At 42.2% G+C, this 22,683-nt stretch overlaps 1 protein-coding gene across 1 annotated transcript in view; it reads left to right on the top strand.

The window, feature by feature from the left end:
* The window catches only part of cybrd1 (cytochrome b reductase 1), a 36,328-nt gene extending 22,661 nt beyond the window's left edge, over nucleotides 1-13,667 (top strand). The window contains exons 3-4 of the mRNA XM_070874693.1: nucleotides 10,970-11,124; nucleotides 12,926-13,667. Coding sequence (XP_070730794.1) covers nucleotides 10,970-11,124; nucleotides 12,926-13,172 — 402 coding nt within the window. The 3' untranslated portion in view covers nucleotides 13,173-13,667. The remainder of the gene's footprint in view (nucleotides 1-10,969; nucleotides 11,125-12,925) is intronic.
* The last annotated feature ends 9,016 nt before the right edge of the window (nucleotides 13,668-22,683 follow it).

Below are 22,683 nucleotides of genomic sequence, written 5' to 3'. Positions count from 1 at the left end.
AAGTCATTATAACAAACAATCATCATACATAACTTACATGATTATACATAACAAAGGATATGGACTTATTTTGCCATATTTATAAACCAAGCTTAACCACTTGTTTTCTGTTTCGAAGAGGATACCTTCGCTCTCGAACAGAACCTTCCAAACATGGTGTCGAATTTAAACTTGTTCGAGGCTGATCCTGAGGGAAGTTTTCCTCCAAGGGATGCCCTTGATTTCCATTTGAACTCTCTCTCACTTCAGACTGTTTTTTTTCCTGACTCGGGCTCAGACTTAAATTCTGACTTTCTCTTGGATTTGTTTCCAGTACATTGGATGTAGGATATGCTATGGTGTATCAAAACTATCTGATGAGTCAGAAATAATTGAATCATTCCCAGCTTCAACTCCTTCCATGTCTGTGGGTAAAATATGATCAATGTGAACAAACCTAACCTGTCCATTATCAAACATCTTGACCAAATATGTGCGAGGACCACATATCTTCACCACTCTTCCTGGTAATCACTTTACCCATTCATGGTGATGGTTCTTCACTCTCACCTTCTGATTTAATTTCACACTTCTCTCTTTTACTCTACCTCTATCATGATTCTCTTTCTGTCTTAATTGTGTCTCTTCTACGGACTGTGCCAAGTTTGGTTTTAACAATGAGAATCTGGCTCATGGCTATCGTTTGAGAAACAACTCTGCTGGTGTTCTACCATTAGTTGTGTGAGGCATATTACGATACATAGAAACATAGAAAATAGGTGCAGGAGTAGGCCATTCGGCGCTTCGAGCCTGCACCACCATTCAATAAGATCATGGCTGATCATTCCCTCAGTACCCCTTTCCTGCTTTCTCTCCATACCCCTTGAACCCTTTAGCCGTAAGGGCTATATCTAACACCCTCTTGAATATATCCAATATAGAAACATTGGTTTGAAAGCAGTGGTTGAGAAAAAAGCCAACCTTTTAAATAGGATGCGTCTATTTGTACTAACCGAAATGCAGCCGTTTTTCTGATTGGCTCTCCAGACCTATTGCTGCTTGCCTTGGAGAATAAGCCACACCCTGAAGTTCCTCTGGAGTGTGTAACTGGAACCGCCCAGCCCAAGTTCGAAGTGACTTCCAATTTGTAATTCGATCCATTTTGACTTCAGAAGCCACAGAGGATAGATCTCCCCAAAAGCCACAAAGTTCCAACCGAAGTCCCTTACTCTAGCATAAATGCATCCCTCCCCCAGCTGAAGACTCTTACCCCAGCACATGTGCTGCCTCACAAGAACATAAGAAATAGGAGCAGGAGTAGCCCATACGTTATTAGAAAATTAGTCAATTTGTGGTCCAATGACAACTGTCGTTTCTTTGGATTTGGATCCAACATTTGTTTGATGAGGGCACGTTTTACAATTTGTACGGTGCGCTCTGCTGCACCATTCGAAGCAGAATGGTATGGTGGAACCTTGGTATGTTTCACACCATTTTTGCTCGTGAACTGTGCAAATTCTTCTGAACGAAGTTGTGGTCCATTATCCGAAACACTTTCTTCTGGGAGGTCAAATGAAGAAAATAATCTTCGCAAAATGTCTAATGTTTTACTTGTTATTTTCCATATTGGAAACACTTCAATCCACTTCGAATGGTTATCAATCACAATGAACAATTGTCCTTCTAGCTCAGCAAAATCAATATGTAGCCTTTGACACATCCTGGGAGGCCATTTCAGTGTCTGTAATGGTACTGATGGTGGTTGCTTGCTTACCGATTGACATGTACACTGACTTACGATGTACTCTATATCTTTATCAAGACCTGGCCACCATAAGTAACTGCATGCAAAACTCTTGGTCAATCACATTCCCAGTTGCTGGTCATGGAGGTCTCCTAATAATCTGGACCTGAATTTATTTGGTATAACCACCCTTGTACTCCACATGATACAATCTTTATCGACTGATAATTCATTCCTACGAATGAAGAATGGATGAATATCTTTGTCTGTTACAGGTTTTGGCCATCCGTTTGCAATATAATCATACATCTTTGACATAAGTGGGTCATGTTTGATTGTTCTACCAATCTCTTCAGCTGTGACTGGCAATTGATCAATGTATGAAAAATATAACACCTCTTCCCTATCGGGTGTAACTTGTGATGGGGAAGGCAATCTAGACATAGCATCAGCATTACTGTGATCAGCTTATCGTCTGTATTCAATATCATATGAATATGCTGACAAAATCAAAGCCCATCTCTGCATTCGGGCTGCAGCTAATGTTGGAACTGGGGACTTTGGATGGAGGATTGCTGTCAGAGGCTTATGGTCCATAACAAGAATAAACTTACGACCATAAAAGTATTTGTGGAAATTCTTGACCCCAAAAATTAGTGCCAAAGCTTCCCTTTCGATTTGCGCATAATTACACTCACTGGCACTGAGCGTGCGTGAAGCAAAAGCAATTGGTCTCTTCTCCCCAACACGTAATACATGACAGATTACTGCCCCAACTCCATACGTAGAGACATCACATGCTAGCTTGATCTCCTTAGATATGTCAGAGAATTAGCATGGTGCTCTCTACCAATTCGCTTTTACACTCCTTGAATGCTGTATCGCATTCTTTTGACCACTTCCAGTGGGCCTGCTTTTTCAAAAGTTCATTCATTGGATGTAATACTGTAGCCAAATTTGGTAGGAACTTCCCATAATAGTTCAAAAGACCCCAAAATTATCGAAGTTCAGTGACATTCTTGGGAGTGGGTGCATTTCTGATTGCATCCAGCTTTCCCTTGGTTGGATGTAAACCATTTTTGTCTACTCTGTAGCCTAAGTGTTCCACTGAGTTTTGAAATAACTCACACTTGCGAGTAGAAACTCGTACTCTGTGCTTCTCTAGACGTTTGAGGACTTCATTCAATCTGTTATTATGAATTTGTGTATTTGGTGCTGAAATTAATGTCATCTAAATAACATATTACCCCTTCAATACCTTGCAAAATCTCATTCATCACCCCTTGGAATATGGCAGGGGCGGAAGACACTCCAAACAGTAGCCTATTAAATTGATATAGGCCTAGATGAGTATTTATAGTCAAGCATGACTTGGACTCCTCATCTAGTTCAAGCTGTAAGTAGGCATTCGTAAGATCCAACTTTGAGAAGATCTGACCACCTTTCAGTGTTGAGAATAAATCTTCTACATTTGGCAATGTATTGGGGACATTACCCTCTAGAACCTAGTTTACGGTTACTTTATAATCACCACACAATCTTACCTTACCATCAGACTTGGGTACAACAACAATGGGTATAGCCCAATTACACCGATCTATCTTAGAAATAATGTTCTCAGTCTCCAGTCTTTTGAGTTTTTGCTCAACTTTCTCCTTGAGTGCATATGGTACGGAACGTGGCTTGTAGTAAACCGATCTAGCGCCCTTCTGTACCCTGACACTCTCCTTGAAGCCTTGGATCGGCTCGTTTCGCAGAACACCTTCGGATAATTCTTGATGACATCATCTTTGATGCAAATCTCGTTTCAACATGAAAAATCTCACTCCAATCCAGCTTCAGTGATCCCAACCAGTTTCTTCCTAGTAAGGCAGGCTTATCTCATGCCACTACTATTAGAGGCAAGCTCTGAACTTGATCCTTGTATTTCACCGGTACGGTGATACGACCTACCACCGGACTGTTCTCTCCCGAGTAGCTCGCAGCTCTATCTTGGCTTTCTCCAATGGGAAATCACGCAATTTGTCTAGGTATAGCGACTCCGGTACTACAGTCACGGATGCACCAGTGTCGATTTCCATGGGTATCTTGAATCCCGCAACATCTGTAGATTATGATACTTTTCAAATCGCTGCCCGTTAACCTCGTGCTCCTGATGATGTTTAACTCTAACATCTCCTTGTCCTGTTGTTCTTCCATGCTATGTAGTCTCTGGGGATTTCTACTCATAGCTTTGAAAGTTGGTTTACCCTTCAGTTGGCATGCCCAGTTTTCCTGCAAAAGAAACACTCTGCCTTACATATGGACAACTTTGAGCAATGTGTTGTCCCAGGTACCTATAGCAGGATGTCAATGCTCTGTTCCCATTTCCAGTTTCTGAGACTTTGGGGCCCCACCACATTTTACTTTGAATCTGCAGGCGATTCACCTCGGTTGTCTGATGACTGAAATTACTCTGAAATTCTTGGGAATATTGGTTGGCTATGCTCATCGACGTAGCTGTCTGACAAGCTACATCAAAAGTCAAGTTAGGCGTCATGAATAACTTTCTTCTGATTGCATCATTTTTCATCTCACAAACAAAGCGTTCTTGCAATGCTCAGTTCTGAAAATCTCCGAAATTACAGTGAATCAATAGCTATTTTAATGCTACAGTGTACTCACTGATATTTTCTTCGGCCTTCTGATTTCGTATTCCGAAACGATAACTTTCAGCAATTTCTAACGGAACGGGACTGTAATGTTGTGCTAACCTGTTTCAGCGTTGTATTCTTTGGCTTATCAGGCACAAGCAAATTTATCAGCATTTCATACAACTCAGGCCCGGCCTCAGTTAAGAATATAGCTCTTTTTTGTTCCAACATCGCCTGGTTCTGGTCTCCATCATCGGGAATTTCGATTTATATTATTTGCAGTGAAAAACATTTCTAGCCGATCCACATATGCTCTGAAACTTTCCTAGTCCCATTGAAATTTCCCCACATGTCTTAAGACTCCCATGGGGGCAGCCATTTTGACTCTGGCAATTTAGGGATGTGTGCAATAAAGGTGCAGTAGTTATCACGGGGGACTTTAATCTAAATATTGATTGGGCTAACCAAACTGGTAGCAATGCGGTGGAGGAGGATTTCCTGGAGTGTATTAGGGATGGTTTTCTAGACCAATATGTCGAGGAACCAACGAGAGGGCTGGCCATCCTAGACTGGGTGATGTGTAATGAGAAGGGACTAATTAGCAATCTTGTGCGAGGCCCCTTGGGGAAGAGTGACCATAATATGGTAGAATTCTTTATTAAGATGGAGAGTGACACAGTTAATTCAGAGACTAGGGTCCTGAACTTAAGGAAAGGTAACTTCGATGGTATGAGATGTGAATTGGCTAGAATAGACTGGCGAGAGATACTTAAAGGGTTGACGGTGGATAGCCAATGGCAAACATTTAAAGATCACATGGATGAACTTCAACAATTGTACATCCCTGTCTGGAGTAAAAATAAAACGGGGAAAGTGGCTCAACCGTGGCTAACAAGGGAAATTAAGGATAGTGTTAAATCCAAGGAAGAGGCATATAAATTGACCCGAAAAACAGCAAACCTGAGGAGTGGGAGAATTTTATAATACAGCAGAGAAGGACAAAGGGTTTAATTAGGAGGGGGAAAATAGAGAATGAGAGGAAGTTTGCTGGGAACATAACTGACTACAAAAGCTTCGATAGATATGTGAAGAGAAAAAGATTAGTAAAAACAAACGTATGTCCCTTGCAATCAGTTTCAGGTGAATTTATAATGGGGAACAAAGAAATGGCGGACCAGTTAAACAAATACTTTGATTCTGTCTTCACGAAGGAAGACATAAATAACCTTCCGGAAATACTAAGGGACCGGGGGTCTAGTGAGAAGGAGGATCTGAAGGAAATCCTTATTAGGCAGGAAATTGTGTTAGGGAAATTGATGGGATTGAAGGCTGATAAATCCCCGGGGCCTGATAGTCTGCATTCCAGAATACTTAAGGAAGTAGCCCTAGAAATAGTGGATGCATTGGTGATCATTTTCCAAAAGTCTATCGACTTTGGATCGGTTCCCATGGACTGGAGGGTAGCTAATGTAACACCACTTTTTAAGAAGGGAGGGAGAGAGAAGGTAGGTAATTATAGACCAGTTAGCCTGACATCAGTAGTAGGGAAAATGTTGGAATCAATTATTAAAGATGAAATGACAGCACATTTGGAAATCAGTGACGGGATCAGTCCAAATCAGCATGGATTTATGAAAGGGAAATCATGCTTGACAAATTTTCTAGAATTTTTTGAGGATGTAACTAGTAGAGTGGACAAGGGAGAACCAGTGGATGTGGTGTATTTGGACTTTCATAAAGGCTTTTGACAAGGTCCCACACAAGAGATTGGTGTGCAACATTAAAGCACATGGTATTGGGGGTAATGTACTGGCATGGATAGAGAACTGGTTGGCAGACAGGAAACAGAGAGTCAAGATAAACAGGTCCTTTTCAGAATGGCAGGCAGTGACTAGTGGGGTGCCGCAGGGTTCAGTGCTGGGACCCCAGCTATTTACAATATATATTAATGATTTGGATGAGGGAATTGAGTGTAATGTCTCCAAGTTTACAGATGACACTAAGCTGGGTGGGGGTGTGAGCTGTGAGGAGGATGCTAAAAGGCTGCAGGGTGACTTGGACAGGTTAGGTGAGTGAGCAAATGAGTGGCAGATGCAGTATAATGTGGATAAATGTGAAGTTATCCAATTTGGTGGCAAAAACACGAAGGCAGAATATTATCTGAATAGCGGCAGATTAGGAAAAGGGGAGGTACAACGAGACCTGGGTGACATGGTACATCAGTCATTGAAAGTTGGCATGCAGCTACAGCAGGCGGTGAAGAAGGCAAATGGTATGTTGGCCTTTGTAGCTAGGGGATTTGAGTATAGGAACAGGGAGGTCTTACTGCAGTTGTACAGGGCCTTAATTAGGCCTCACCTGGAATATTGTGTTCAGTTTTGGTCTCCTAATCTGAGGAAGGACGTTCTTGCTATTGAGGGAGTGCAGCGAAGGTTCACCAGACTGATTCTCGGGATGGCTGGACTGACATATGAAGAGAGATTGGATCGACTGGGCCTGTATTCACTGGAGCTTAGAAGGATGAGAGGGGATCTCATAGAAACGTATAAGATTCTGACGGGACTGGACAGGTTCGATGCGGGAAGAATGTTCCCGATGTTGGGGAAGTCCAGAATCAGGGGACACAGTCTTAGGATAAGGGTTAGGCCATTTAGGACTGAGATGAGAAGAAACTTCTTCACTCAGAGAGTTGTTAACCTGTGGAATTCCTACTGCAGAGAGTTGTTAATGCCAGTTCATTGGATATATTCAAGAGGGAGTTAGATATGGCCCTTATGGCTAAAGGGATCAAGGGGTATGGAGAGAAAGCAGGAAAGGAGCACTGGGGTGAATGATCAGCCATGATCTTATTGAATGGTGGTACAGGCTCGAATGGCCTACTCCTGCACTTATTTTCTATGTTTCTATGTTTACCAAGTGTGCTCGTAATTTACCTCGAATTTGTTGCTGTTTTCAGAAACAGAGAAGCTCTCAAAGTCTCTGTCGGCTGGCTGAATCCTTCACCAACAAAAATTTTAGCTTTGTATTATTCGATTACATCTCTATTCTCATCGCCAATGTTATATCTTTAAGAGCACACTTAAAGCGCAGCCTGTACGATGGCTGCAGGTCCGGAACTTCCTGTGGAAGCCGCCTTCCTGTCAGGTGACCTGACTGTTTATTAAACAGCACTCGCTGCAGTAACACAGAACATTCACAGTGTGGAGATACATACATTACAATCATCTTTCATTCTTTTCAAATACTGAACCAATTCCCTTTTAAATAATGTTAAAGTCTCTGCCTCAATAGCCACTTGTGGCAAAGCATTTCATATTGTAATAACTTTCTTTATGGAAAAAAAATCTAATTTCCCCTGACCTTCTTCATGACCATCCTGATGACCCCCTTGTTAACAATTTACCAACCAATGCAAACATTATTTTATCAACCCTCTCAGAAGCTTTTATCATTTTGAAAACCTGTTTGAAATCATCCCCTAACGTCTGTGACCCAATGAAAAAAAAATCTTGCATTTTTTAATAACTACAGCCTCTCATTGTGGTATCATTCTCATGAATCTTAATTCTACCCTTTCCATGATTCTAATGGAGTGCATAGAACTGCATGCAGCAGTACAACCTAATCAATGTCTTGTATTAATTCAACATTATTTTCTTGCTCTTATATTCAATGCCCCCATCTACGAAGTCCAGAATCCCTTTGGCCCTTTTTCTACCTGTTCTCCCACCTTCAAAGATCTGTGTATTTGCACACCTTTAGATCTTTCTGTTCCTCCACTCTTTAAAAAATCTTAGGAGACCAAAATTGATCCCAGGCCGGAGGCAGCAGAAACGGGTTCCTGCCCCTGTCACCCCTTACCACCCGGCACCAACCCCTTTCTGCCCCTTGGGGAAATTGCCCCTTGGGAGCAGAGCCACCGCTGCCACTCGGTGCCCCCAACAGCTTTTGCTGGCGGGAAGCTGCCAGTGGCTGGACGGTGCATCCTCCCCTAAAGGGCAGGGCGCAACGCCGCGGCTGCCATTTTATTTTAATTGTCGACCGACAAATAAAAAAAAGGTAAGTACTTGCCACAATCATCGATCACCGCCAATCCTGGTCCCAAAATCCCTGATCCTGTCCCTCGATCCAAATTCCGACCCCGATCCATTCCCGAGGTCCCTGATCCCCCGTCCAATGACCCCATTCCGCCCTAACCCCCATGATATCAAGAACAAAGACCCTCAATCACTTGCCTCCAAACTTGGAGCCTTGTGCTACCTCTTCCCTAAGCGCTGTCTTCATTGTAATGAGGTCCGAGGCCTGATATCTAGCAATCTAGTAATAACCTTGCAGTGGGGAGGCGCCCAAAGTTGTGCACTCCTGAATTTAACCCCTTAACTGTTTAGGCCTGACATAGAAATTTCCTGTGACGTGTTACTTTGAAGGGAACGTCAAAATGAATGGACTAGAAATTTATCTCGGGTGGTGGTGCAAAACGGGCAGTATTGGATTGACTAACCATTATACACAGTGCCTGATATTCAGTTCTATTCATCTTTAATCCTTTTGGTGCTGAACGTCTATCACCGGTTTCATAACGACACATTAAGCATATGCGTTACTTTTTTAAATAACCAAACCTAATTAAAGAAATGTGTAGAAATCTTATTATAAATCTTAAAATGCATAAGGCAGATGAATTCACACACCACATCAAATTCCCCCGCGATCTTATGTCGCTCTTTTGACCTCTCAATCACAAGACCACCTGACCACTTTGCAAATCTTGATTACCAATAAGGAAGGTCATTTCCAACCACTTCCTAATCTACATTCTCCTACCGCTCTAAAATTCACCACTATCTTGTCCCATCCCTGGAAAAAAGTACCCCCTTCCCAACTCCTCAGTAATACCTAATCCAGCTCCCAATTCCCACTCCTCACGTCCAGGCTAATATTGACACTTCTTTCAATCAGCTCCACAACTGCCTTTTATCCATCTTTCTTGGCCTCATCTCCACTAGGCTACAGACAGTCTTCCACCGGTCGGTACACCTACCATGTCCACAATCTCTCATATGTACGCTTGTTGGTATTTGACCAATTTAGTTATCTACTGCCAGATATGGCCAATTCCTCCCATTGCTCCAGGACCATTCTGGGAGCCAAGAATGATCCGAAACGTCTTTCTCAACCACTAACCACCTCCTCAAACCTTCCCACCCACAACTTCTGTCTTTGTCTCGGGCATTAGATGTAGAGATTTCATGGACTACTCTCTATAAAATCAAGGCTATTTCCTGCTTCTTTAACTCTCCCCTACTTTCATTCTCCAGTTTCTCCCCTAAAGTCGGCAATCTGATTTCCTCCATGAAATCTAGTGTTCCCAATCATTTCTTATGACTCAGGACCAGTTTACCCAACTCCTTCCTCTTTGCCATGTGCTCACGGATGTTATCTGTTATGTATGTGAACCTCACCTGTGTGTAGGACTTGCCACTAGGGGGCATGCCTGTGGGAGACCTGTAGGTCACCTGTGTACCCTGGAGCAAGCAGGTATAAAAGGCAGTCCACCATGCTGCTGCCTCACTTTGGAGTTATATTAAAGAGACCAAGGTCACAATGGTTTGAGCTTACAACACAGTCTCGTGGAGTTATTCTGAACTTATTATCAACATTTCCTTATCACCTGGTGATAGGGAAATATTGATAACATCTGTGAGCATGGGGAAAGATGGATACAAGGCAGTTGTGCAGCTGATTGAAAGAAGTGTCAATATTAGCCGTTCAAAACTGTTGTCATCACATTATTCCAAAGAAAATATTCCCTAGACCTCTCCACTAACTCCAATCATATCTCCAACGTGCTCTTTCTCTCCAATATTCTTAAATGCAACTCCCACCTCTCCTAAAACTCCCTTTTGAGTCACTTCAAGCCATCTTCCAACCCCATGTACTACATCAAGACTGCTGTAGTCCATCATATTGTCCCTTCTTGCCCTTTACCACTTTGCTAGCTGCAACACTGTCAACCACTCCATCCTCCAGCACCACCTCTCCTTCAGGGTTCACCTTCAGGCACCGCTCTATCCTGCTTTAACTCTCTCCCGACCCAAAGCAGCCAAAATATCGCCCGAGCAAAGATGGCTACCTGAGATTTGCCCCCTTTTGCCTACTGTTTGCAGGCTATCCCTTAATTATTCTCGAGCACCAGTTCTTGAGTTTTCATACGTAAGCCAACATCACCCAACTCTCCATCTCGGCCACAACTGTCGACTACTATGTTGCTGCCCACACTCTGCTCCTCTAACTTCAGATTATTGCTTATCCCTACTCCATTTAGTCAGAAGGGAAAAATGAAACACTTGGTTTTGTTGTGCTTACTTTAGAAAACTAAATGGACAGTCAATCAGTATTCTTCAGTTAGATGAGAAGCTCAAGATGACTCAAGCTGTGACTTCATTTCTTTCTAGTGCTTTAGTATATACAAAAATTAAGAGGGCTTGCCCGACATAGAAACCCCATAAGAAAAAGATTTTCTCCTCCAGAAAGCTGCCAGTTTGTCTCTTAAATATCTGATAGCTGTGGAAAGTATTGAACAGATTGTCGAATAACTTATTTTACCTTACAGATAGTGTTAGGGCTGTGTACTTTTCTGCTGCCCTGCACTCCTACGTTTATCAAGGCTTTTTACATGTCAATCCATGTCTTCGCTGGTCTTTTCATCTTTGGAATGGCAATTGCTACAGCTGAAATGGGAATCACTGAAAAACTTATTTTCACTCTGTAAGTATAAACTAGTTTTATCAAAGAATTGTTTAGAAAATGGTAGCAATAATTGTATGTATAGATTGATAGAAATTACTGCACAAAATAGGCCATTTGACCTATGGGGCATGTGATAATAGAACAGATAGAAACATAGAAAATAGGTGCAGGAGTAGGCCATTCAGCCCTTCGAGCCTGCACTGCCATTCAATGAGTTCATGGCTGAACATGAAACTTCAGTACCCCATTCCTACTTTCTCGCCATACCCCTTGATCCCCCTAGTAGTAAGGACTACATCTAACTCCTTTTTGAATATATTTAGTGAATTGGCCTCAACAACTTTCTGTGGTAGAGAATTCCACAGGTTCACCATTCTCTGGGTGAAGAAGTTTCTCTTCATCTCGGTCCTAAATGGCTTACCCCTTATTTTAATTTCCATCTCTTTGGCCCACTGGTAAATCATTTCTATTCAAAGTAAACTGGTTTCATTTCTGAATTATTCAACAAACAACTAAAATATTTTACAGTAAATATATATTAATCAGCATTTTATAGTAAATATCAGCACAAACAGTTGTTTTATACACTATTTGGGACTTCAAGTCATCAGCAACAGTAGTGTCACCTGCAAAGCCTATCTGAAATGGTAATGCATAGGAATGATATTGATCACCTACAACATCAAGAGATGATCTTGTTTACGGTGATGCTTCTATTGTCTATTCAACATTCAGCCACACTCGATTTAGGTATAGAGGGCTTAGATATTGTACCTCATTTCTTTAATCCATACTCCTTTCAAGCATGGCTCGGTTGGGAGCACAGGATAGCTGAAATTACCCTTATATTCTTTAGATTTTGTTAAACTCTTAAAATACAAAAATAATTTCTATTCAACATTTTTTAAATCTCTGTTTCATTTGAGTATATTTCAGCTTTAATAATAACAATGTAAATAAATAAATAACTACATTTATTTTTAAAAAACAATGCTGATTATGCAACAAAAATCTTTTTTTAAAAAAAAGCCAGTTTGGAATAATCAACCAATTTATATATTTTTGAATACAAAGTGATAAACATTGACAGAAGCCAGAATTTTGCTCTGCATGTGCAGAATATCCCACCTAGTTTTCGGCCATCTATTCCAACACAGGAAAGTGAATTTAAAAACAAAATCTGCATCCTTGTTGGGTCCTTTGTGTGGGGATGGAAGGGAGGGGGAATAATAGTGTGTATATTTCTAATCCTTGACCAAGTGATAGAGTCTATCTTTATTCATATGCTGGCCTTTCGATTCAGAAAAGGCTATTCATGATTTTCATAAGGCAAAACTCTTAACATATTTTAGACATTATGACAATATTTATTTAAAAAAATAAATATTAGTTTAAAAAATTGTGTTCCTCCTTTTGAAACACCTGTTGTAATCTCGGTGTTACAAATGAAAATAAGCTTGAAAAAAATTGATATTTGCAATTCAAGTCTTTCTATCTGCTCGTCTTTCTCTCCCTCTCCCCCACCCCCCCCCCCCCCCCCCCCCGCCCTCGCTCCCCAGCACCACTTACTATTTGCTAACCTAGAGAGAAAACATCTCATTTCTACAGCTGCTTGATTCAATTTATGAACTCCGATATTTCCCAGACATGACTCCGTCTCCTAAAATTCGTATGCTTTGAAAGGCTCCAAATCCTGAATTTGGATTATGATATTTCCAAATATTTGTTTCAACATTTTTAAAATGTGAGCAGAAATACTTTCTCAGCTAGGAGAGAATTGCCACTATTATCGTTATACTTCTTCCATTTTCTTTTCCAGACGCTCAGGTAGTAATATCACACTCTCATATTCTCAGTCACCACCTGAGGCTATATTGGTCAATACTCTGGGAGTTTTCATTTTAGTCTTTGGAGGATGCATTTTTTGGATTGCCACACGTCCAGAGTGGAAGCGTCCTCCAGACCATATGAAAGAAAACATCGGCAGTGAAGAAGGATCTATCGTAAACAAAATGAATGTTTTTGTTGAAACCAGTACAGATGTTCTGGAGGCACAGCAAGAATGAGATACCTCAACTTGGAAGATGCGGGTCAGAGATCAACATTCTAAGAAATGAATTATAATTTGCTCAAATAGTGATTTAGTGTTAAACACTCAGTCTATTTTTTTTTCAGTGTTAAGTGAACATAGATAACCAAAACATTATATTCTTAACAGGGTGCTTGTGAGTTTGCTTTTCTGGAACACAGAAAAAATACCGACCAAAAATAAATGCTTTGTTGAGACACAACTAAACATGTTCTATATTAAAAATCTGTAGACTCTCATTATCGCTTTATATTTCATTCCTTGTTAACATTCAGAAATTATTCTTGTGGAGACATTTGCTTAGTTATGAAGGACCAAAATATTGCTAAACTAATTATATGAAATCGCTATTTTTTTTGTATGTGTATGTATGTATGTGTCTCAGTAAATGTACAATGAAATAGATGCTTTTCACACTTTGTGATGGAAGTCGAATACATTTATCAGATGCATTTAGGCACCACTTCAGAGAACATCATTCCATTAAAATATTGCTGTATTCAGTATTGATTATGGTGTACTGTAGACATTAGCTCTTTCTATCTATATATTTATACTTAAATTTAAAAAAACATAAGTACATCTCCCATTTGCTCATGGCGAGTCAATTCCTTTACCTATATGTTTAATTTCTATCCCTTACCATTTTAAAAGCTTAATACACAAAATAGACCAAGTTGAGGTAGATAGCTGTTAATTAGCAGAACTGAGGAAGAGGAATGGAGTTTAATTGTACTTGGCAGTCCGGCATTTTGGTAGCAATGGAAGCAATCTGTATTTTGGTAGCACTGAGAAATTGTCCTGCAGTTGAGCAGCTCTGGGATGGAAATCTTTGAATTTGATAACACTGCAGTGTGGCAGTGTGTGTGTCAGGGTGGGGGGAGGTTGGGGTTTATGATCTGGCATTATTATGAAGGGGAGCTTGGGGCTATTCAGAACTATAGAGGGAAAACCTGAGGTTTGCTGAAGGGAAATCTCATGTTTGGCAACAGTGGTTTGTAACTCTCTAAGGAATCTCTCTAAACAATGAATTTAGTGTGTAGCGATTGGTTCCTAAACATCTGTCTCTCACTCACACATCTAAGAAAATGTAAATATGGATTGCTAACTATTAAAAAAAACCTAGGTTAGATTAGATTAAATTAAACTAATGTTTCACTTGGAGAAAAATCTCAAATTAAGATGAGGGAAGACATAGAGTGAAATTGGACCCATTTTCCATGTGGAAAACAGGGGCACAGATTTTCTATTTAGGGGACCAACCAACCGCAACTGAACAGCATTGGAAACACGTCCAACGTCATATTGATTCTGGTGCTGTAGAGGTGTCCTTGACCGCCTTGTGTAAGGGACATAATACCTGCTTTTGGAACCAACCCAGATATTCACTTGCCCTGACTGGAACAGGGTCTCTGCTGGAGGGCGCTGCCAAAAAGTTTTTTTTTCTAATACCTTTTATGTAGAGCCTGGAGGAGCAGGACGATGTGAAAAGCTAGAGAACAAATTTCAAAAGTGTTTTCAAATAATTTTCAAAAATAACTGAACAAACAAAAAAATCCAATGGTTCAGCTACTGAATGGTTCTGATGCCCTTAAGAAATTGGGCATGCTGCATGGTCCAAATTCACTTAAGTGCTCTGAGCAGAAAGTCTAAGCCCAGGCTTTTGGGACAGGTTGAATGTTTCAAGTAAAAACTTCATAGGTGATGTCCAGTTTAAATGTGGACATTGGTGTTTTTAATGGAAAAAGTTGATAGAAACGTGTGACAACAGGAAGTAAGATTTCCTTGACATGAAGAAAAAATCAAAGAGCAAGTTATTATTTAAATAGAGAAAGATTGCAAAGTGCTGCAGTACAGCGGGACCTGGAGGTACTTGTGCATGAAACACAAAAGAATAGTATGCAGGTACAGCAAGTGATCAGGAAGGCCAATGGTATCTTTGCCTTTATTGCAAAGGGGATGGAGTATAAGAGCAGGGAAGTCTTGCTACAGCTACACAAGTTATTGGTGAGGCCACACCTGGAATACTGCGTGCAGTTTTGGTTTCCATATTTACAAAAGGATATACTTGTTTTGGAGGCAGTTCAGAGAAGGTTCACTAGGTTGATTCTGGGGATGAGGGGGTTGACTTATGAGGAAAGGTTGAATAGGTTAGGCCTCTACTCATTGGAATTCAGAAGAATGAGAGGTGATCTTATTGAAACGTATAAGATTATGAGGGGGCTTGACAAGGCGGATGCAGAGAGGATGTTTCCACTGATGGGGGAGACTAGAACTAGAGGGCATAACCTTAGAATAAGGGGCTGCCCATTTAAAACAGAGATGAGGAGAAATTTCTTCTCTGAGGGTTGTCAATCTGTGGAATTCACTGCCTCAGAGAGCTATGGAAGCTGAGACATTGAATAAATTTGAGAGAGAAATAGACAGTTTCTTAAATGATAAGGGGTTATGGGGAGCGGGTGGGGAAGTGGAGCCGAGTCCATGATCAGATCAGCCATGATCTTATTGAATGGCGCAGCAGGCTCGAGGGGCCGTATGGCCTACTCCTGCTCCTATTTCTTAAGTTCTTATGTTATGTTTATGAAGTGCATGCCAACAGAAGCTTTTTAAGAATTCCAATTCCCATAGGAAGGAATGAATGAATCCTTATTAGCCCTTTAATCTTCCATATACAGCTCAGGACCTAGCAATCTTGGATGCCCATTAATGTGGACAGTAATTTGAAGTGGCATGGACCCAGTGACAATAGCTATATTATTATATCAGCTGAAAATTCCCAGCTGTCCCCGGTGGAAGCTTCCTACACCTATCCGTTTGCCCATCAGAAATGTGTATCATGCACTGGAAGATATGACGCTGACAACAGGAAAATCAGCTCTAGTATGTTAATTACATAATTGCAGAGATTTCAAGAAGAACTGAAGACTGTAGAAGAAATGCTAAACAAATTACTACTTCCATAATGATTGATCATTGATACTTTGGAAAAACCATTGTACATATCAAGTAGATTGTTTGTTGGCTAAATCCACATTAACAAGTCTTTCCCTCTATAATATATAATATGCAGATAAGTATTTTCAAATATCAAATTTTAATTTTCAAGTTCTATACATAGGTGCCTAAAATGAGCAATTTTGTCCTGAACGTTTCCAATTGTTTCATTTACACAGAATAAATTGAAAGTTTTTAAAAAGAAAATTTGAGTTCCTTAATATATGGAACTTCAAATCTTCAACTATCAACCAGTGTTGAAATATATATATTATTTTATTAGAAATGCTGCATAGGGTGCACAATACATTGAAAACTGTTCGGTAAACATTTTCTATAGGAATTGCAATATCATAAAGTCAACACTTACCTGTAACTTATCTCTCATACCTGTTAACTACACGAGCTCTTGCTCGTGTTATCAATGACTTTGGGCACCAGAAATAAATACGCAAACAGAGAAGTTTAATTCAACAGAACTTATTTGCAGCCCTGTTACAGAGGAAGAATGAATCACCATTACCTGACCCAGAGAACAGATGTCTGTTTTAAACAATGTGACTCACTCAGCATATCACTCAGCACACTCTTGCTGATTCCATTCATGATTATCTCTGCTGAAAGATACTCAAAAGCCATTCTTGTATTCTTCTGCTCACAATCTACATCTGTTTACATTCTATTAGCAACTAGTTTAAACAAGCATAATCTGATTATCATCATAGGCAGTCCCTCGGAATCGAGGAAGACGCTTCCACTCTTAGCATGAGTTCTTAGGTGGCTGTACAGTCCAAGACGAGAACCACAGCCTGTGTCACAGGTCGGACAGATAGTCATTGAGGGAAAGAGTGGGCAGGGAGCCTGGTTTGCCGCACGCTCCTTCCGCTGCCTGCGCTTGATTTCTGCATGCTCTCGGTGACGATACTCGAGGAGCTCAGCACCCTCCCGAATCACTTCCTCCAGCCAAGGACTCCCAGGTGTCAGTGGGAATGTCGCACTTTATCAGGGAGGCTTTGAGGGCGTCCTTGTAACGTTTCCTCTGCCCACCTTTGGCTCGTTTGCTGTGGACGAGTTCAGAGTAGAGCGTTTGTTTTGGGAGTCTCGTGTCTGGCATGCGGACTATATGGCCTGCCCAGCAGAGCTGATCAAGTGTGGTCAGTGCTTCAATGCTGGGGATGGTGGCCTGGACGAGGACACTAATGTTTTTGCGTCTGTCCTCCCAGGGGATTTGCAGGATCTTGCGGAGACATCGCTGGTGGTATTTCTCCAGCGACTTGAGGTGTCTACTGTACATGGTCCACATCTCCGAGCCATACAGGAGGGCGGGGCCACGCCGTGGATCTTGATGTTTGGGAAGCAGTGCTGTGCAGCGAGGACAGGCTGGTGGAGGACCTTTGTCTTACTAATGTTTAGCGTGAGGCCTATGCTTTAGAAACATAGAAACATAGAAAATAGGTGCAGGAGTAGGCCATTCGGCCCTTCGAGCCTGCACCGCTATTCAATGAGTTCATGGCTGAACATGCAACTTCAGTACCCCATTCCTGCTTTCTCGCCATACCCCTTGATCCCCCTAGTAGTAAGGACTTCATCTAACTCCTTTTTGAATATATTTAGTGAATTGGCCTCAACAACTTTCTGTGGTAGAGAATTCCACAGGTTCACCACTCTCTGGGTGAAGAAGTTTCTCTTCATCTCGGTCCTAAATGGCTTACCCCTTATCCTTAGACTGTGACCCCTGGTTCTAGACTTCCCCAACATTGGGAACATTCTTCCTGCATCTAACCTGTCTAAACCCATCAGAATTTTAAACGTTTCTATGAGATCCCCTCTCATTCATCTGAACTCCAGTGAATACAAGCCCAGCTGATCGAGTCTTTCTTGATATGTCAGTCCCGCCATCCCGGGAATCAGTCTGGTGAACCTTCACTGCACTCCCTCAATAGCAAGAATGTCCTTCCTCAAGTTAGGAGACCAAAACTGTACACAATACTCCAGGTGTGGCCTCACCAAGGCCCTGTACAACTGTAGTAACACCTCCCTGTCCCTGTACTCAAATCCCCTCACTATGAAGGCCAACATGCCATTTGCTTTCTTAACCACCTGCTGTACCTGCATGCCAACCCTTCAATGACTGATGTATCATTTTACCCAGGTCTCGTTGCACCTCCCCTTTTCCTAATCTGTCACCATTCAGATAATAGTCTGTCTCTCTGTTTTTACCACCAAAGTGGATAACCTCACATTTATCCACATTATACTTCATCTGTCATGCATTTGCCCACTCATCTAACCTATCCAAGTCGCTCTGCAGCCTCATAGCATCCTCCTCGCAGCTCACACTGCCACCCAACTTAGTGTCATCCGCAAATTTGGAGATACTACATTTAATCCCCTCCGTCTAAATCATTAATGTACAGTGTAAACAACTGGGGCCCCAGCACAGAACCTTGCGGTACCCCACTAGTCACTGCCTGCCATTCTGAAAAGTACCCATTTACTCCTACTCTTTGCTTCCTGTCTGACAACCAGTTCTCAATCCACGTCAGTACACTACCCACAATCCCATGTGCTTTAACTTTGCACATTAATTTCTTCTGTGGGACCTTGTCGAAAGCCTTCTGAAAGTCCAAATACACCACATCAACTGGTTCTCCCTTGTCCACTCTACTGGAAACATCTTCAAAAAATTCCAGAAGATTTGTCAAGCATGATTTCCCTTTCACAAATCCATGCTGACTTGGACCTATCATGTCACCTCTTTCCAAATGCGCTGCTATGACATCCTTAAGAATTGATTCCATCATTTTACCCACTACTGATGTCAGGCTGACCGGTCTGTAATTCCCTGTTTCCTCTCCCTCCTTTTTTAAAAAGTGGGGTTACATTGGCTACCCTCCACTCCATAGGAACTGATCCAGAGTCTCTGGAATGTTGGAAAATGACTGTCAATGCATCCGCTATTTCCAAAGCCACCTCCTTAAGTACTCTGGGATGCAGTCCATCAGGCCTTGGGGATTTATCGGCCTTCAATCCCATCAATTTCCCGACTAATAAGGATTTCCCTCAGTTCCTCCTTCTTACTAGACCCTCTGACCCCTTTTATATCCGGAAGGTTGTTTGTGTCCTCCTTAGTGAATACCGAACCAAAGTACTTGTTCAATTGGTCTGCCATTTCTTTGTTCCCCGTTATTACTTCCCCTGATTCTGACTGCTCCTTTACTAACCTTTTTCTCTTCACATATCTATAGAAACTTTTGCAGTCCGTCTTAATGTTCCCTGCAAGCTTCCTCTCGTACTCTATTTTCCCTGCCCTAATCAAACCCTTTGTCCTCCTCTGCTGAGTTCTAAATTTCTCCTCCCCGGATTCACTGCTATTTCTGGCCAATTTGTATGCCACTTCCTTGGCTTTAATACTATCCCTGATTTCCCTTGATAGCAACTGTTGAGCCACCTTCACTTTTTTATTTTTACGCCAGACAGGGATGTATAATTGTTGTAGTTCATCCATGCGGTCTCTAAATGTCTACCATTGCCCATCCACAGTCAACCCCTTAAGTATCATTCGCCAATCTATCCTAGCCAATTCACGCCTCATACCTTCAAAGTTACCCTTCTTTAAGTTCTGGACCATGGTCTCTGAATTAACTGTTTCATTCTCCATCCTAAGGTAAAATGCCACCATATTATGGTCACTCTTTCCCAAGGGGCCTCGCAGAACGAGATTGCTAATTAACCCTCTCTCATTACACAAAACCCAGTCTAAGATGGCCTCCCCCCTAGTTGGTTCCTCGACATATTGGTCTAGAAAACCATCCCTTTTGCACTCCAGGAAATCCTCCTCCACCGTATTGCTTCCATACGCCTCGGTAAATACGTCGACTATGTCCTGGAGTTCAGCCTCTGTGTGTGCACAGACACAGGCGTCGCCCGTGTACTGTAGCTCGACAACAGAGGTTGGAGTGGTCTTGGACCTGGCCTGGAGATGGAGAAGGTTGAACAGCTTCCCACTTGTTCTGTAGTTTAGCTCCACTCCAGCGGGGAGCTTATCAACTTTGAAGTGGAGCATGGCAGCGAGGAAGATTGAGAAGAGGGTTGGGGCAATGACGTAGCCCCGCTTGACCCCGATCTGGACATGAATTGGGTCTGCAATAGATCCGTTGGTAAGGATCACGGCTTGCATGTCATCATGGAGCAGGCGGAGTATGGTGACGTACTTTTGGAGGCATCTGAAATGGAGGAGGACCCTCGCGGTTGACAGTGTCAAAGGCCTTTGTAAGTTCAAAGAAGGCCATGTATAAGGGCTGACGCTGTTCCCTGCATTTTTCCTGCAACTGCTGCGCTGCAAAGATCATGTCCATTATGCCCCGGAGGGGACGAAATCCGCACTGCGACTCCTGGAGAAGCTCCTTGGCCACAGGGAGAAGACAGTTGAGGAGGACTCTAGCGACGACTTTCCCAGTGGTCGATAGCAGGGAGATTCCTCTGTAGTTGCCGCTGTCGGACTTGTCCCCTTTTTTAAAGATGGTCATGATCACTGCATCTCTAAGATCTCACGGCATGGCTCCAGATGAGAGAGACGAGGTTGTGTATTCGCGCCAGTTGTGCCTCTCCGCCATACTTCAATGCCTCAGCAGGGATTCCAAAAAAAGGGAAGCTTATGACAGATACTGCGAGCTCAATACTGCAGAAACCCTAGGAGTATAGAAAGTGTAGGGGTGAAATTAAAACACAAAATTAGGAAAGCAAAGAGAGGGCATGAGAAAATATTGGCAAATAAAATCAAGGAAAATCCAAAGATGTTTTATACATACATTAAGAGCAAGAGGATAACTAAAGCAAAAGTAGGGCCTATTAGAGACCATAAAGGTAATCTGTGTGTGGAGGCGGAAGACTTTAATTAATGAATACTTTGCGTCTATTTTCACAAAAGAGAGGGACGATGCAGACATTGCAATCAGGGAGGAGGCATGTGAAATATTAGAAGAAATAAACATAGTGAAGGAGGAAGTATTAAGGGGTTTAGCATCTTTGAAAGTGGATAAATCTCCAGGCCCAGATGAAATGTATCCCAGGCTGTTAAGAGAAGCGAGAGAGGAAATAACATTTTCCAATCCTCTTTGGCTACAGGTGTGGTGCCGGAGGATTGCTAACGTTGTACCATTGTTTAAAAAGGGAGAAAGGGATAGACCAAATAATTACAGGTCATTCAGCCTAACCTTGGTAGTGGGCTGGAAACAGCTACTTGATGCTAAGTCAGTGTCAGAGCAGTGAGAGGCATTCAAGGAGGAGATGGTGAGGGTTCAGGTCCTCATCTGTCAAGCCAGTATGGTGACTGGTGTGCAACAGCCACCACACGATAAAAAAATCCATGCACAGGCATTTTCCACCCTTCAAGATGTAGTTCCGGACCTGGAATATTAGGTCCTTCATTGAAACACCTGTGAACGCATCCCTTTTTGGCGTGGAAGCAAGTCATCCTCACTTTGAGAGACTGCCTATGATGCGGGGGGGGGGGGGGGGGGGGTAGTGGAAAAATTAGTGGGAAAAATTCTGAGGTACAGGATAAATCTTCATTTAGAAAGACACGAATTAATCAAGGACAGTCAGCATGGATTTGTTAAGGGAAGATCGTGTTTGACTAATTTGATTTAATTTTTTGAGGGGGTAACAAGGAAGGTCGATGAGGGCAGTGCATTTGATGTAGTCTATATGGATTTTAGCAAGGCTTTTGATGAGGTCCCACATGACAGACTGGTCATGAAAGTAAAAGCCCATGGGATCCAAGGAAAAGTGGCAAATTGGATCCAAAATTGGCTCAGAGGCAGGAAGCAAAGGGTAATAGTCGATGAGTGTTTTTGTGACTGGAAGGCGGTTTCCAGTGGGGTTCCGCAGGGCTCAGTACTAGGTCCCTTGCTTTTTGTGGTATATATCTGTCATGTATTCTACATGGGTACTGCTTGTACTATTACAAGATGTGCCACCAGAGGGCACCGCAGTGGGAGACTTGCAGGTTACCTGTACAGGTGTGCCAGGCCTACTATAAAAGGCAGGCCACCAGGTGTGATCCTCACTCTGGAGTTATCAATAAAGGATTAAGGTCACTGCAGTTGAAGTACAACACATTGCCTCGTGGAGTCATTATCAGAGCATCTAAAGACATAACAATTGGCAACGAGATTACGGACCTTCACTCGAAAATGGCTACCCTTGGTACGTTGCAGCAGTTTGCCGAAGGTGATGATTGGGACGCCTTTGTGGAGAGGCTAGAACATTTCTTCACAGCAAACGACCTGGCAGGCGACAATCCGACCACACTGGCTGATAAGCGCAGAGCTATCCTGCTAACCATTTGTGGGCCCATTGTCTATGGCCTCGTCAGGGACTTGCTGGCACCAGCGAAGACAACAACCAAGGCTTACGAGGAGCTTGTAACGCTGATCCAAGAACAACTCAAGCCCAAAGAGAGCATCTTCACACCCAGACACCGGTTTTAC

The sequence above is a fragment of the Pristiophorus japonicus genome, chromosome 3, assembly GCF_044704955.1.
Source record: "Pristiophorus japonicus isolate sPriJap1 chromosome 3, sPriJap1.hap1, whole genome shotgun sequence".
NCBI classification, from domain to species: Eukaryota; Metazoa; Chordata; class Chondrichthyes; family Pristiophoridae; genus Pristiophorus; species Pristiophorus japonicus.
The sequence above is the reverse complement of the archived record's forward strand: the minus strand, read 5'-3'. Positions and strand labels throughout refer to the sequence as shown.